This window comes from Brassica rapa, chromosome A04 (genome assembly GCF_000309985.2).
Source record: "Brassica rapa cultivar Chiifu-401-42 chromosome A04, CAAS_Brap_v3.01, whole genome shotgun sequence".
Lineage (NCBI taxonomy): Eukaryota > Viridiplantae > Streptophyta > Magnoliopsida > Brassicales > Brassicaceae > Brassica > Brassica rapa.
In genome coordinates, this window is record NC_024798.2 from 15,169,985 (window position 1) to 15,183,391 (window position 13,407).

At 33.1% G+C, this 13,407-nt stretch overlaps 1 protein-coding gene across 2 annotated transcripts; it reads left to right on the forward strand.

The window, feature by feature from the left end:
* On the forward strand, positions 1 to 12,031 carry LOC103864832 (aspartic proteinase CDR1-like). 2 transcript variants are annotated; one of them, XR_004457114.1, is made up of 2 exons: positions 1 to 3,192; positions 8,279 to 12,031. XR_004457114.1 is itself a non-coding variant. In XM_033289257.1 (1 exon), the coding sequence occupies exon 1, from the start codon at positions 64 to 66 to the stop codon at positions 1,423 to 1,425; it is 1,362 nt and encodes a 453-aa protein (XP_033145148.1). In that variant the 5' UTR covers positions 1 to 63; the 3' UTR covers positions 1,426 to 6,879. The 2 variants fall into 2 exon arrangements, 1 of the variants encoding a protein (XP_033145148.1); XM_033289257.1 differs by lacking the exon at positions 8,279 to 12,031 and having other exon boundaries at positions 1 to 6,879.
* Positions 12,032 to 13,407: the final 1,376 nt, after the last annotated feature.

The window sequence follows — 13,407 nt, forward strand, 5'->3', positions numbered from 1 at the left end:
TGACAAATAAGGAGAATTAACAATTACGGCTAAAGTCCACATACTGTATAAATATGTGCATGGATGATCAAGAAGTTGCATTGTCTCTCAAAACCTAAAAACTATTACTCGATCACCATGTCTTTCGCAACCAGAATGATGACCATTATACTCTCTCTTCAAATCATTACAGCTTTTCTCTTTATTACCGCCACAGCCTCATCACCTCCCAGCGGCTTCACCATGGACCTAATCCACCGTCGCACTAATTCATCTTCTTCTCGACGCTCTAATGTTGATGGTCAACTCCGATCATCTCCTTACGCCGACGTCTTCTTTGAAACGTCCGAGTATCTTATGAAACTCAAAATCGGTACACCTCCTGTCGAGATCGACGCAGTCTTAGACACAGGAAGCGAGATCATATGGACACAATGTCTGCCTTGTCTTAACTGCTACAACCAACGCAATATAATATTCGACCCTTCGAAATCCTCGACCTACAAAGCGAGAACATGCAATACCCGTAACCCTTCTTGTAACTATAATTTGGTCTACGGAGACCAAAGCTACACCATAGGAAGCTTAGCAACCGAGACCGTCACCATCCAATCCACTTCTGGCCACTCCTATGTAATGCCTAAAACCGTTATTGGATGTTCGCACAACAGCTCAGGGTTTGTAACAACCGCTTCGGGCATTGTTGGTCTAAGTTGGATGTCTTTATCTCTCATCTCTCAGATGGGTAAAGACATGCTCGGTGCCTTTTCTTACTGCTTTTCGCCTGAGGGAACTAGTAAGATCAGCTTTGGAAGTAATGCTATTGTGTCGGGAGATGGGACTGTATCAACACCTATGTTTACGAAGACGGAGAAACCTGGTTTCTATTACCTAAACCTAGACGCCGTCAGCGTTGGGGAGGCTCGCGTTGAAACATTGGGGACTCCGTTTCAAGCCGTAGACGGGAACATGTTGATAGACTCTGGAACCACCTTCACCTACTTGCCCGCTAGCTACTGCAGCCTAGTGAGGGAGTCGGTGGAAAAGGTTGTGACTGCGGAACTATTTACTACCTCCGACGGCACGCATTGCTACAAAACGAAGACGATGGATATCTTCCCAGTGATCACAATGCATTTCTCTGCGGGTGCAGATCTTGTTTTGGATAGAAACAATACTTATATGGCTAACGGAGAAACCATTTGTCTGATGATTATGTGTAGTCCAATGACACCAGTTGCTGAAGCGGCCGTTTTTGGTAACAGAGCACAGAACAACTTCTTGGTTGGTTATGATCGTTCTTCATTACAGTTTTCGTTTAAACCCACCGATTGTGGAGTTACAGAAGACAAAAAACCAAGAGACTCAACTTCTGCAGCATCGTTTTCACAGTTTAACATTAAGTTTGTTTTATTTATAGTTGTCCTTTCACTAATAAGACTATAGAGAATGGGTTTGTTTTATTTTTATATGTCCTTTCATTAATAATACCCTAGATAATGGATTTGTTTTATTTATATTTAGTCGTTTCTAATAATACCATAGAGAATGGATTTGTTTTATTTAGTTTGTCCTTTCATTAATAAGACCAGAGAGAATGGATTTGTTTTAACCAGCATCAATATGCGAATGAGTAGTTGAGTCGCACTCATAAACGAATAACATATGACCTTTTAGACATCTCCGCCATAAGTTTTCTCGCCTTTTCCATTGATGATGTAGGAAAATACTCCATCTGAACCGATACACACATCCTTAAGCTTACATCCAACAACTCTAAATCTAGACCACAAGATACAAGGCAATCCTCTAAATGCATAATTATTGTTCAAGAGTTCCTCATCTATGTTAAACATTATAAATAGCATGAAGAATCATCACCAAATGCAAATTAATAACCCCATATAATACCCTTTCGATGACTGATTACAATACTATGATTGAGATAATAAGCGGCATGATTCCAGTATACAACAAGTTCATCTTCTAAATTCTAATGCATAGACACTGTTCAATGTTTGACTCTTTTAAGATTAGCATTTTAAATAGCATCACCAAAACAGCCCCAAGCAGTATCATCATAGATATGAAGCATCAGCATTGTTATTAAGGAACACTGGAAACATATATTTTCGAGATACTATACTTGGTGATGATTACATGCCTCCAACCTATATTGATTGATCATCATCGCTAAGATAAACAGTAATTTTAGCTTCATACCTCCAAACTATGCCTCCAACATTCACAGAATGAGTCGAGACGGAGCAACTGAATGTGCGATTTTTCCTTGGCCAGCAAAAGTAGATGTTAAAGTAAATTGTGAACTTATCGAATCTGATCATTAATGTTTATCATCTTTCTGTGAGTCAAATGTAGGTTTAGATAGTAAGATTATTTGATAAAAGGATAGATATCATGAAAGTGGACTGATCTTGATCTGTTGTTAGAGTTTGATACTTATTTGCTAAGTTCCTTGAATAGTTGTTTGGTTCTTGATAGTAAACCTCATGGATCATCACCCTAGTTAGCTTCATTTTAATCTGATGAGTGTACAGTTAGTAATAGCTTTTTTTCTTTTTGGGTCAACTCAGTTAGTAGTAGTTAAGACAATGCCCACAAGTTAAGAGATATGGGCAAGCGAGGCGGCTTTGTATTTTTTTTTTCCCTTCTTTCTCTAAGAACATTGGAATATTTCTCGAGCTATTTACACTGAAACACACAATTCTCATCCTCAATAACACAAAGACACACATAATACTGGTTGCACACTTTGTATCATGGAAAACGCCTACTATATCCTTAACTAGACACCAAACTAATTCACATCTCTTACAACTTATCCTGTTTTCCCTTATTATTCTCGAAACCAATGTCCCCTAAAACCAAAAAAAATCCCCCATTTTTTTCATATCTCTTCCAACTCGATTATCTTGTCCCCTCCACTTTCAATCTCTGGCGAAGCTTCGTCCCCTCCACTTGCAATTTCCAGCAAAGCTTCGTCCCCTCCACTTTTGATCTCTAGAAAACAACCATATCATTGTGATTCCTCCTACATCCTGACCTCCGAACCTCACCTTTTAAACCTTAGTTGTAAAAATCTATGTCGCTCTCTTCCCTCACCATGACCGTATGTAAAAGATATTCAATCATCCAAGTTTTTTGTTGTGCAATTAATTTATGTAATTTTATTTCTCACAACCGATTTTCCAGGTAAGACTATTCTAAATCCAGTCTCATCTCTCTGTTATCAGAAGTCTCGCCGAATGATAAGGATTATTTCTAATCTAAGTAAAATCAATGTAGTATTTAAGAGTCAATCTAATTCTAAACGATTTCAATCCAAAGAAAATGCAGATTAATGCATAATCTAAGTGCAATCAGTGTGATGAAGTGATTTGATTTAACTAACAAGACTCTAAGGAAATAAATTAACAAACTTTCAAGGAATAGGATAAAGGAAGACTCATGGGTTTAAGAATTTGACTTCAGATGATTAAATTCCAGTCTAGAATGACAAGGTATCAATCGACATATTTCCTTAAATCTAGACAACGAGACTAAACAATTTCTTTGTCAAGATAAATGTTCATTTACTCTCATTAATCAAACATCAAATGTCTTTGGTTTGTGTCATGCAAATAATCATTAAGAGTGAGTCTATTAACTATCTAAGTTCTTCTAACATCAAATGTTTTTGGTTAAGCTAGCAAAGAGAAAAGTTGAGTTCGCTCAGACATTTCATCGAACACCTTCCGGGTAATGAAATGTCTAGAGTTCTAACCTAAAGAGGCCAACTCTATACTAGCATTAAGATCAGTCAACAAACAAGGAAATAGATTAATCTAACTCTAAACACTCTAGATCTTCATTTAATCATCCTAATCACCATAATTCATGAATCCAAAGATGACTACTCACTCATTATCATGATAGACATTAAATCATTGGTTGATTTAAGATTAAACATAATTAATGATCAAAGTAATCAAGAAAACACGAAAGGATATAGATCAAGATTAAATCTTTATCTCCAAAGTGGTTTTTGATTTGATAGATAACAAGATAATACAATGTATTTATAGTTGCTTAAAACACAAGGACAAAATGGTAAAATGCTCTGCTATGGATGATGGCCGCGACCATCTCTAGCCTGCAAAGTGAGCACGCAAAATCAAGTACCTCGTTCGCGACCCACACATCCCGCGGTAGCACCTCACAAAATGGCCTGGTCGGATTTGTCGTAACATGGTCACGACCTGCCTTCACCCGCGAACGCCACCAGTGATCTACCTCTTCACTTCGCGGCCTCCACTTCCTGCGATTCACCATGGTTGAATCTCGACATCTTGACGTAGAGCAATTGCATGCATGCTCTGATTGCGGCTGTGAACTGCGATCACCGAGTACCATCGCAGCCTCTTGTTGTCTGCGAAAGGAGCCTGCTACGGCACCATCACAGCCACCGTGCCTCCTCCACGATTCTCCACCGTGTCTTACGAAGCTAGCATCCTCCGTCATTGTCGTGGTCGAGCTCGAGCTCGTGTTCACCGTCGTCTCTTCCTCCTGTAGAGAATCTTAAAACAAGAAAGATTCAAGCTTTATAAAGCCTTATTGATACAAAATGAAATAGCTTGTTAAAGCTTTATTTAGTGCAAGAAATTAAAGAGAAAAAAAAAAGCTTTAGACTTGTCTTCAAGAACACAAAGATTCTATTAATATCATAAGAGTTTTGAATGAAGCTGCTACAATGGCAGCCAAGGTTACAACCAAAAAACATCTAAAGACATATTTATATCAGTCTAGAAATCCTAACACGTGAACTATTGAGACTTCTTAATGGATCATAAGTGGACCTTCAGTGTGGGCTTCAATACCTCCACCACCACAAACTCTCACTTGTCTAAGCTCTCCACCGTAGCTCACAGCCGCATAAGCTTTAAGCCTCGTCCCAATCACATGACTGAGCCTTATTGAAACCCTAGGGTCACTGCTTAGCTCTACCGGTGACAAGGACCTCGCGACAAGCCGACACCATCGGGATCGAAGCAAAAAGGAACGACAAAGGTGATCTTTAGCGTATTTGAAAATTTGGTCCTTCCACTTCTGGTTTTTTTAAATTGGCCCCAAACTTTCTGATTTGAAAACTTAACATTGAATTTCACCATTAACTTCCAATTGTGCATTTTAGACCTTGTCAAATGCAATTATGTATGCAAATACAATTTAACACCTAAATGCAACCTAGAATGATCATAATAAGCATAAATATGAATTTAAAACTCATCAAAATCAAGAGTATCACCGAGAACGAGCTTCACGACCTGAACCTCCCCTCTAGGTTCTTTGCGACATATCATTTCCCCAACAACAAGCTCAACATCTATTGCAAATTAGACTTGTTAACATTTCTCAACCGCACGCTCAAACACACTATGGTGTTGTAGACCCTTTGACAGTCTTGCTTCAGGAAAGCTCTTCGAACTTCCTCTCGACACAGCTGCCATCTCATATAACCTGATATACTCTCTCCTAACCAGAAAACTGATAACATAAATTAAGTGTATTATGTGGGAAGTCTTTAGACAAAATGCCAACCCATCCACATATGTGTATGGTTTTGTGGACAGTCTCCAAACCCATCCATATTATCCCATCTGCTAAGATATATAAATTTAAAAGAAATGCCAACCCATCTAATATGCAGAATCCACAATATCAAACGCTACTACTTCTCCACTACTACACTCCATCCTATGAAACAACTATAAAACCTATTGAAATAATCAACCTAAATCATATCTATTACCACATTTAAAAACATTCTAAGTGTGTAAAGTTTACCATCAACAAACTTCTAAGAGACTACCAATCACACATCCATTTAAACCCATCCACAACCTACCATCATCTCATTGTTCGGAAAGCGCTACCCCATCTACACAAAATCATCCACCATCTCCTAACACAACCACAAATCTTTTACCACTCTCCTCCATAAATACTTATCTACCCCATAACCATCAAATCCTTGCAATCTACTCAAACCCTTTCAGTTAGCTATTGAGTACCCTCCCGGCTAACCATCTAAATCGTAAACCATGTGATAAAAAATTACAAATAATGTATGATCGATTTAACCACACAACCAATGAAAATTACATCCACCTAAGAATCAACACATTCACATCCGCACTACTGCATCCAAGCATTTGGATCCCCATTTCGCATCTACACATTCGCATCATGGACTAAATTCACATCACAAATTTTCTGTGTGTTTCACAGCTCCATGAAAACATAGGCGAAACCACTTATCTTTTACACGATCCTCATTACCAACAACCAAAAGAACAACAAACAAACACATACTTAACATCATCACTCCAAAAAAAAAACTGTACATCCTCATAAAACTCAAACACCTTATTTTCCAGCCGTTAGATTAGACTCCTTAAACCACATATCAGTAAGTTAGGTTAATTCTAACTTTATATATTGAGGCTCACAAAACTACATTAACGTTTATTTCATCGTGCAAGGCACACAAACTACAGTAGAGACTCTATAAATTAATACTCGATAAATTAATAAATACTATAAGTCAACAAATTCTTTTGGTCTCAAGTTGATCTGGTTCAAAATATGACACAAATCGCTAAAGTAATAAGATAATAACTTGTTAGAAATCCTATGTAAATATATGGTTCTATTAAAATCATAAATTAATAATTTATCTACATATACATTTTATATAAGTACAAACTAAATATTATATTGCTAGTTTTATATTCACAATGAAAAATACTTCTATTTTTTCTTAACATTTGAATATATTTTGATGATATTTAGTAAAGTTATGTCGAAAACTACATTTAAATTCTATGAAACATAAAAATACACACCAAATAATATAATAAAACAATATGAAAGTCGAATTTCTAAAATTTAGTTAATGTATATACAGTAAAATAATTTTTTCTTATTTTATAAATAATAATATTCAAAATAGAAAAAAAATCTAAAAAACAAAATTTTGTAAATCAATAACTCTATAAATTAATAAAATATCATAGTTCCAAAATTATTAATTTATAGAGTTTTTACTGTATATCGTATAATTCTCTTTACAATATCACTAATCTCATAATTAAAAGCTTCCTCCCATTACTCATTTGATATATAATTTTGTCCAAAAATATATAAATTACACTACGAAGTGCACTTCATGTTTTTTTTTTCAAGCATTTCTCCCTTTGTAATGGGCTTCTGTTAAGCATGTTTTCTTGATATATGAGATTTAGGGGTGTTCAATCCTGATTTCAATTCGGTTTTTTCGTTTTTTGGTATTTTGGTTTGTAAAAGATAGCTACTATATGAAAAATATATCTACTTTAGTTTAGTTCGGTTTATATACCTTTAGTTTTCGGTTTATTCGTTTTTATACCAAAATACCATAAACATATTTATCTTTTATTACATTTTGTAACATTTTGTTTCAAAAAAATATGTTTATATTTTATAATTTTGTAAATTTTAATCTAGATAATTAAATATTGGATTTAATAAAACATGAAAACATTTTTAATTTTAAAATAGACTATTTTTATTTTATTTAAAATAATTAGTAAACATATTAATTTAATAAAAATACTATTTTATGTAGAATAAAAAATTAGAAATCCTTAATATTATTAAATAATATCCTCAATAGAAAATTTAAAATTATGTTTTATTTAGTTTGATAAAAAATGAAAAAATAACCTTTTACTTAAAACAAAAATATTAAATTACTAAATCATAATTATATTATATAATTTACATATAAGTATACTACTATATTTTCATTATTCTGTTTCTTCGGTTTGATCGTTTATATACAAACTATATCTATAAATCGTGATTTCTTAAAATACTTCCTTTCGGTATATTCGGTATTACCAAATACAAACCATTTTCTTTACTTCGGTTCGATTTTAATTAGTTTAGTTTTACCATACTAAACATCCCTAAATAATTTAGACTACAAAAGTTTGTATTTGTGTTATCTACTTATTTTCTCCTTATTTTTGCGATATATTTTTAGAAACAAAAGGGCCAAAAATATCATTTTGTTTGTAGGTCAATATTTTTCAGGCCCGACCCTGGGTCGAACTAACACGAAGTGATGGCATACAGACGGTCATCTATATTCCTACGTGGAACATTGAAAAACTATTCTTATAAGTTTAATTAGTTGAAAACAATCATTATAACATGTCAAAACTTATATTGATCAGAATTTTTTTTTTTGGCAAAGGTCGCATAGTGTAGAGTGGAGCATTGGCGTCAACTATCAACCGTTTAAAAGTAAGCTAGTCCATCTAAAATGGTGAGAGATATTTCAACTCTCCACAAACGTATTAGTGGCTTTACACAATAGCACCAGCGGATTCGAGACCCAATTAATCATTATTAGTCAATATACGTTTCCTTACAAATTTTATTTTATAGCAGACAAAAGTCAAGTGAAAGAGAGTAGGATAACGGAAAGAAAATCAATTATCTTCATAAAAATAAGGATAAGATCCAAATACTATTGGATCATGACATCTACATCTACACGTAAAAGATAATGAACCTAGAAGTTGTCGACATAGATGTGAAAATGTCTCTAATAATGACACATATCTATTAATTTCATTTAACACGTCTCTATAATCACTTCATTCACTTTAATGTATGATAAAATATTAATCTATTGAATGTGTCATACCCTTTTTATTCGAAAAATAATTTATTATTGGCTCTTTTTAGGCTTGTTGTTGGTTAATCACTGTATTGCTTGCTCGACTTTCATTGTGACATTTGTGCCGTGAGAAAATCACCTTTCTAAATTTTGGATAAGTCGACAATTGAGACAGGGCCCAGGGCTCATAATAATATTTTCTTACTCTTGCAATATAAATGAGGGTTATGTAAGTAAATACTCCCTCCGTTTTTTTTTTAATATAAATCGTTTTGGAAAAAAAATTATGTTTTAAATTATATGACGTTTTCGGTTTTCTATATATAATTTATTAACACTTAATGTTATATGATCAATGATAATATACCTTCTATTTTATTATTGGTTAATTTGTGATTAGATAAATAATTAATGATGTTTTTGTTTAGAAAATATAAAAATTTAATAATTTTCTTAATCTATGTGATTAAAAAACGGAGGGAGTACTGTGTTATATTACAAAGAATCTGTATTAAAAATAAGTTAAGCCTACTTAAGTCGTTTTTATGATAGCCATTTTTTCAGATTATTCTATTAAACATGTAAAATAATATCAAATATAACAAGGATAAAACAAATATACTAAGTTATTTTTACAATAAAAACATTAAAACAAAATTATATAAGCTCCATTCCAATGTTAAATTATATCAAATATAATTAAAACCATTGAAAAGGATTAAATAAAAAACTAACTGAAAATATTAAAACACAAATTTAAATATAAAGCCTGTACAAAACTTAAAATACAAAAATTCTGTACAAATCATATTTTGTTAATTTATAAAACACAAAAATATGATCAAGCTGTAGTACTTTGTATACTACAAGAAATCTGTATAAAAAATAAGCTAAAGCATAATTGCGTGTATGACTGTCACTAACTATTTCTGTCATTGTTAATTAGTTTTGATTTAGAAACTCATAGGAATTTATTATTATTCTGTCTGATCTAGAAATTTTAATGTTTAAAAGCTAGTTGAGATATATTTATGTTTTTTTTATAAGTTATGTAAAATTAATGTTTAGTCTGTTTTATACTTTTAACATAATTTACTTTCATTAAAACTCAACTTTTTTAATACAACAGAGTGAAGGAATTAACCGTCTTCTTTGATAATAAACACAATAACAAAATAAGATGATAGAAAATTTGAGACAAATCTCGTATCTGTCGGAATAACCTTCACGACAAAGTTGGATAGCTGAAAGTTAGTCACATAAAATCATGATGTCGAGCCCCAGCTTTCACCTACAAAAAAAACTGAAGTAGTCTTGATTGCATCTCCTTGCCTCAAATATACCATTCCACAAAATGAAAAATCGGTGAGGAAACTGAAACTGAAATACACTTCTCCATTTGGTTAAGCATATCGACAAAAACCTTTTGAAGTAAACTGATTGCAATAAGAGAAACAATTCAAGAAATAATCTGAGAATATACTTCTTCTTTCATAGAGATGAGTTCTTTCAGTCAAGTGGATAAAAATTTTATTAGTGATGTTTTACAAAAAGATGTTGGAATATGATTATAATAATAATAATATTATTACTAGTCACCAAAAAGAGTAACCACTTACAAAATTTAGGAAATTTGGAAAAGCTGAGAAAATAATTGTTATGTAACGATTAATGGGTCTTCTATGTTCGTTCACTCGATCTGTGTGTTTCATTCCTTCTGATGGCTGGTGAATTATTATTTTTTGAAATCTTGTTAGTTTTGTTTAATGATTCTGCAATCACTACATGATCTTTTCATGTGCTTCGATCTCATTCACACATATTGCGAACCACTTGCTGCTAACTCACCCATTATTTGACTACTCTAGTCAAGCACGCCTAATTCTAGAAATCTATCTTGATATGCCTCCAAAATAATTACACTTTGCTGATATAATTAATCAAAACAATTATTTCAAGTCTTTCAACATGTACTATAAATTAAATTGATACAATAGTGTCTAATGCAAAAGATAGTTGACTGAGTAGGTGTGTGTATGACAGAAGTGATTCCATCAGTTCAACAACGAGGTAGTTATATTAAACTGTGGATAATAAACTAATATAAGTTAAATTAGATAACAGTAGTGAGCTAGGTGAACATAAAGTTTTTAAAAATTGCATAAAAATTAAGAAAGTTTAAAAAATTGCATAAAAAAATTGGTAATAAAAAAACAGGCTTTCGAGAGGCCTTCACGCGCCTTATCGTTTTCCCTCTCAAGCTTTTTTTTTCCTTGTTTATGAGGAGGTTTCTGGCTCCGGCAAGCTTTGCTGATTCGTGTGGAGATCTCCCTCCCTCTTTTTTTTTGGCATATGATCTATTAAACAGAACAGACGAGCTCTAGTTTAGATCAGAGGCGCTTCTCTTCTTCTCCGAGCGTCGGTGGGTCCTCTGGTGCAGTGGTCCTTAAGATATATCTGGTGCTTTAGTGACATGTAGGAGTTGATGGTGTATTCACTGTTAGAGGATGATGGTGAGGCCATCTGACTTCGTTAGTCAGTCATCGGGCTGTGAAGTCTTGTCTTGATTGTTGAGAGGTTTGTTGACGTCATGCAACCCTGGGTGATGGTGGTTCACTAGGTGATGTTTTGACCGGTTTGAAGTTAGTGAACCGTGTAGACCCTCAGACCTGTGAAATGGAGAGCCTCTGGAGAAACTGAGGCGTTTAGGATTTTGGGAGTTGGAATATATTTTGGGATCTGGCGATAATTGGCTGTGGGACACCTCTAAAGGTGGGTACTCTAAAAATAAACCAATGACGGTCCACTTGCTGGTCTTGTACACGCCAGTCTTTGGAGAGATCCGGACAGTTGGAAGTTTTGGCTATCAGTGTTCATTGGAGCAGTCATTTATGCATTTTTCTCTTCTTCTCATGCCCGATTAGTTTCTTTTCTGCATGTTTCAGTTTGCTTTAACTTTTTCCTGTAATTTAGGTTCTAATGTTTCTACGAAACACCGGAAAATGCTTGTTGCCGATACCTGTTTATGGGTTAAATTTAACGTATTTACTATTTAAAAATTGGTTATTGAAATTTTTTTACTAGCAAGAAAATTAGTGAGGAACATTATAAATCCTTTATCCACTTTATAAGATATTTTGGCTAAAACACTAGGATAAAAAAACTACAAATACTTTCGTTTTCACAAGAATTTTTCTTTTATTTAATATTTAACTAAAATTACTTAATAAAAGCACAAACTTAATCGGAAACTATTAAGGTACAGAATATTAAAGAAGTATCAAATTTTCAAAAAAAAATTGAAGAAGAAAACATTAAATAAAATGGAACAAAAGAGAACTTCAAAAACAAGTTAAAAATTAGACAGAAGGAAAAGGAAGTAAATTATTATTATTATTATTATTATTATTTAAACAAGGATAAGTGAAGATGATGGGTGATGTTCCAAAGGAGATGAGGGACAAGATGTGATTTGCATATGGATGTAAAAGGATGTTTCATGTGGGAACATGTCTTAGTGAAAATATCCTTAAATGGAGACAGCATCTTAAATTAAGGCCGATTTACCCTACCTGTTCTTAATAATAAATGCCTCTGCTTCTGTGGCTTCATAGTGAGATTTTCATCAATTTCACAAATTTGGGGTCTTAAAAATAAAATAATTTAGAGGCTAGTGAGTACTTAACTATCATCATTGTGTATCGCTTTTCTTGTTCTTGTTTAAAAAACTGTAATAATATGTGTAAGTAAATCGATGTAATTGAGTGATTTGACTTCAGACAAAAGAGCAAAGATAGAGATGGGTGACACGGGAACTCCACTTCTTATGTCTCTTTGGTCTCTTACACATGTTCCGTTTTATTCGAATCCCATCGTTGGTCACTTATTGTGTTATAAGAAAATTATAACATTCGCATAACCAGATACAATGCTTTTTGTTGTCATTAAGAACACATAACTAGAAATTTTGGGTGTAATTAATACCTAATAAGTGGATAACCTATTGAAAACTAGCTATAAAGTCTCATCTAGCTATAAAGATCTTTTGATGAATGTCCAGCAAAGATATTGTTTTTATACCAATCTTTCTACTAATGGTTAAGACTTAAGAACAAAACAGATTTATAGTACATAGTTTTTACCCCAAAAAGTACATAGTTTAAACTAGCTTTCTGTTTTATCTAGCCTAACGTCACGTTTGTTGTTAATCGAAACAATTTATCATTTTCTACTGTACATATGTTTGATGGATTTTTTTTTTTTTTTTTTTTTTTTTTTTTTTTTCAAAAAAAAATATGTTTGATGGAAAAATAATTGAATAAACCGTAAATCCGTGAAGAAGCAATATGTTGAACCATTCTCTAGCTTGTGAAAAAATTGTGTGTCTGAAATAGTTGTGGTTAAGTGGTGGGTGATATTTGAAAATGTGCTAAAACACTCTTTCCGGGGTTTGAGCTTTCTTCAAAACAAAATCATAGTTATGTTGAAAATTTGAGCTTAAACTTAGGCCAGTTTAAAAAAACGTTTTTGAGCTTAAACTTCTGCCAGACAGTTTACAAGTAGTCTAGTAACATGTGATTTAGTTATTTATTAATATTAGTCAAAAAATATTTCAAATTTAGACTACAGATGTAGTGCCTCTTTAAAGAGAAGTCCACACTGTAAGATTAACTAAGTTCCTAACACACTGACTGGATCAG

Bases quoted from the DNA above. Each gene is read 5' to 3' on its own strand.
- LOC103864832 (XM_033289257.1), top strand. From the start codon at position 64: ATGATCAAGAAGTTGCATTGTCTCTCAAAACCTAAAAACTATTACTCG.